The sequence below is a fragment of the Raphanus sativus genome, unplaced genomic scaffold (genome assembly GCF_000801105.2).
Source record: "Raphanus sativus cultivar WK10039 unplaced genomic scaffold, ASM80110v3 Scaffold4529, whole genome shotgun sequence".
NCBI classification, from domain to species: Eukaryota; Viridiplantae; Streptophyta; class Magnoliopsida; order Brassicales; family Brassicaceae; genus Raphanus; species Raphanus sativus.
The window spans coordinates 2,667-6,796 of NW_026619831.1; the positions used below are offsets into that span (position 1 = coordinate 2,667).

The 4,130-nt window shown below is 37.4% G+C and overlaps 1 protein-coding gene across 1 annotated transcript; it reads right to left on the reverse strand.

Moving 5' to 3' along the window:
• Positions 1-1,100: 1,100 nt before the first annotated feature.
• LOC130507444 (uncharacterized) lies at positions 1,101-1,703 on the reverse strand. The gene has a single exon (XM_057002161.1). The coding sequence runs from the start codon at positions 1,701-1,703 to the stop codon at positions 1,101-1,103; it is 603 nt and encodes a 200-aa protein (XP_056858141.1).
• Between the last annotated feature and the right edge of the window lie 2,427 nt (positions 1,704-4,130).

The window sequence follows — 4,130 nt, forward strand, 5'->3', positions numbered from 1 at the left end:
ACATACTATATTCTGTTAAAATTCTTGGGAATTAATCCATGTCCTTAACCAGATATCTTTGTGACCTCTGTATGGAGAGTCATTGAACTTATAGTTCATACTTGGTCGAGTGTTGTTGTGTCCGGCCAGAAATACTACTATGGACTGAGTCTCGACCAGTCTCGACCACGACCATGTAGGAACCACGACCACGGTTATTGTGGTTTCCATTTCCATGGTTGTCGAGTCTTTATTTTGGTTTAAAAGGACAACATGTCTGAGCTCTTATATCCATCAGATTATGGTGTGTTCATGGCATAGGGTTATCCTCTCTCCCCCTCATGAACATACTGTAATCTGTGGATGCTCATGACTTTTCATAAATTTTGTAGTCTAAACCGTATAGGTTGTAATTCGAAATTTATTCATGCCAGGTTATCAGGAACATTTTATAAAAATCATTTCTGTAAGAACACAAAATTATTGTGCCATTTCCATGATACCTTTTGGACAATGAAGCCTCATGAGTTTCCCTTGTGTTCATACTACACACGTGAGATTTATGGGAGAACTCTTTTGTGCCTTTAAATCTTTGCATCAGATTTTAAAATTTATTTCGGATGGCTAATCCGGTCATACCATTAAGTATAATTTCGTGGCTAACCTTACTGGTTACCAAAAGCCATTGTTCCTTATCATATTGATCATTTGCATAGTCTAGATCAACATGGAGAATTTTATTCTTGATCATTTATACCTTTGGCAAATTTTCTTTTACATACACAGAAAGAACATTTCTGTCCTTAGCCCATTCGAAACCATTCAAAATAAATTAATGGGGCTTTCATTTTTGAGTGATAAAAATCGTCCCCCTTCAGGGTAATGCCATAGGCGTGGTCTCTTTTAGACACACTGGTTTTCGAAATTTTCTTGTCATTTTTCAATCAAAGATTGTAATCAAATCATTTAAGATAAGATAAAATTTTATTACTGCTTTCCAGAGATGACAAGATAAAATAAAATGAAAACCAAATCATAAATAAAAATCAGGATGTCAAAATAAAAATAAAACAAAACCGGCCATTCCTTTCTAACACTTTGGATATGACTTACATTGATTCTTATTCAATGAATAGATCAAGCTCATTATCTACATGAGTCCACTCGGTTTGTTCTTCTCCAGCTTCAGGAATACTCAAATCAAACTCTTGTCTCAGCTTATGTATGCTTAAGATCTCATCAAATTGCTTGATGTTCTCTGCCTTTGTTTTCTTTTTCTTCTCAATTTCCAACAGTTTGTCGAGTAGATCAAAGTAAGTAGTACACTTACTGGCGTGATATAAAGATATCGCATCACTCGGATGGATAGTCTCACGAGTCTTGGTGAGCTTATCCCTGTTGGTTGTCGACTCTCCAAATAGGTTGAGAGTGTAGGCGATTCTCATAAGGTCAGAGTCATACTTGTTCACAGATTCATAATTCTGGAACTTTATTTCTCGCCATTCTTTTTCTGCTTTATGCAAGAACATTTCTGAGTATCTATTGTTCAATGTATACCAGAGATAATGTGGATCATTGATGTAGCTGTACATCATTTTTAGATCATCACAGAGTTTATCCTTCGTGATCTTGAGGGCATACGACCTCTCACACGCAGGGGTATCATTATCCCACTTGGTACACTTCCAAACTCCTCTGAGTTTTAATCTTCCTGAAGTGTTCATGGTCCACTCAATATAATTATCTCCGGAGAGATTTAGGACACTGTAATCTGAGTTTATTGACATCTGAATTCATCACAAAACGATGATCATTTAGTTTCTCATGCCATCTGGCTATATAAGGAAACAATGTCATGCGCCCATTTAGGCTGCTAAGACCATTCGGTCATCATCAAATAAATCAAGACCATTCGGTCATATATTGATCAAGGCACTCGGCCATATTTAGAAATGAAATAACAATTATACAAACAATCATTTCAATGCAATAACTAATCGACCAGGATGCGAGCAAGAAACACTCAGGAATCTAAAATAAATATCCTAAGGGTTTTAGGGTTTTAGGAGTCGCATAGGTCGATGGTTAAACCCGGGTTGGATAGGTTCGATTGGGGTCAATCCTAAACCGGTTTACCATTTGGTTTAAGATGGTTTATAATTCTTTAGAAATTTTCCTTTTTGGTTTCTGATTTCAAATTATAAAATTTCCTTTTCAAAGTTGGATTAAGAAAATCGATTTCCAAAACTGATTTGGATTAGGAAAATATTTTAGGTTTTCCAAAATTCTTTTTGCTTTTCGAAAATTTTATTTTCTTGCAGGAGATTTAATTCTCAAACAATCAGAAAAGACTAATCAGTTTTAATACATGATTTCCGATTTTGAACAATGATCTTAGGGTTCTTTAGTTCATGATTCAAGATTTAATACTAGCAACCTAATGATCCGATTTTAACAAGCAATATCAATGGTGGTTTCAAGTTCAAATTATAAACCTCTAGATCAAGCTTAGCAATCGATTTCTAGTTCTCAAAGTATTAACCAAGTTCTATCAAGTTCTCAATGGATGTTTGGAGTTTGATAACTTACCTTTAAACTCGATTGATTTGCTCCTTGACTTCTCTTTGATAGCTTAACCTCAATGGATCTTACTGGGATCCTTTGTTTTCCTTAAACAAAATTATCAAAGAGAAGTTAGTAATATCAAAGACAATCAGCTATAAACAAACTAGAGAGAAAAGTTTGCAGCCTTAGGTTTATTTCTGTTCTGACGGCGCGGCTTGTAGCTGTCGTAGAGAACGCGTCTGATCACGGATTGATATGAGGTCTGTGGCGTTGGATTCTCCTCTTCAATAGCTTCAAATTGATATGTCGCACGTCGTCTGGATCGTTACGGTTTGGGAGAACGATCGATTTGAAGTTGAGTCTTTTAGAGAGAGAAATCGGGCAGATTAGGGTTTCCCTGTCCGATTGACTTGCAACGACGATTGCGAACTCGTCTGAACTCGGATTGCGTCGCGGTCTTCGGCGTTGGATTCTTCTCTCCGAGATCTTCAAATCGGTAGGTAGCTCGTCTTCTGGTTCCTCGTGGTTAGGGAGTTCGAGCTGTTTGAAGTCGGCGGCTAAACTAGGGTTTTCTAGGGTTTTTAGGTTTAGCTCGAGTTTTAGGTTAGCTCGTGCTGATAACGTGTTGTAAATGGAAGTGATTCGTCTTTTTTAATCTTATGGACTAAAGGTCCATATATATACAAGTTTACAAAGTGAGATAAATGGAAAGATCCTATTTCCAATAGGAAATAGGAAATACATGGAAATAGTAATATCCTAATACATAAATATGGAAAAGTCTAAGTCTTCCTTTCTTTCACTCCTCTTGGGCCGCCAGATCTTGTCTCCTTGGGCTGGGCTTGAGTCGGGCCTGGCCATGTCTGGTTCAACATTGACTTGGTCTGGTCCGGTCCGGTTCGGTCCGGTTTGGTTTGGTCCGACCAGTAATGATTTGGTCCGGTCTGTCCGGTTTGGACAGAAATGGGTCGATCACATAATTGATTCATAACAAATTGGACCTTTCTTTTAGTTTGGATTTATCATGAATTATCATGTATAGTTTAGAGTTTTTGGCCGAGTAATTAGGATGATCAGAAATGGGACTTAGATGTGATCTAGGGTCCGGAACCATGTACTGATTAGTTTGATGTTAGGATATCGGATCATATGTATATTCATGTGTTGTGGTTTGGTTTCAGGAACAAGCAGTGATCGTGGTAAAGCAAAGGAGTCTTGAAGACTTGGCCGTGGAAGGATGTGTGATGTGTGTCTAGTTTAGATGAACTTATGATAGCCTATTGTGCAACTTGTGTGGATTGAATGATTTGTATGGATCACATTGACATATATATATAAGATGATATTTCTTTTATGCTTCCGCATTGTACTTGTTAAATATAAACCTCAAATGAATTGAAAATGACTTAGAAATTATTGGACTATAACCGGCTGAATTACACTTAGACATCTAGGTAAGTACTTGGACTGGTTGGATCATGGGATCCAGGTTCGGGTCTTACACCGACATCGAAGGATCAAAAAGCAACGTCGCTATGAACGCTTGGCTGCCACAAGCCAGTTATCCCTGTGGTAACTTTTCTGAC

Bases quoted from the DNA above. Each gene is read 5' to 3' on its own strand.
- LOC130507444 (XM_057002161.1), bottom strand. From the start codon at position 1,703: ATGAACACTTCAGGAAGATTAAAACTCAGAGGAGTTTGGAAGTGTACC.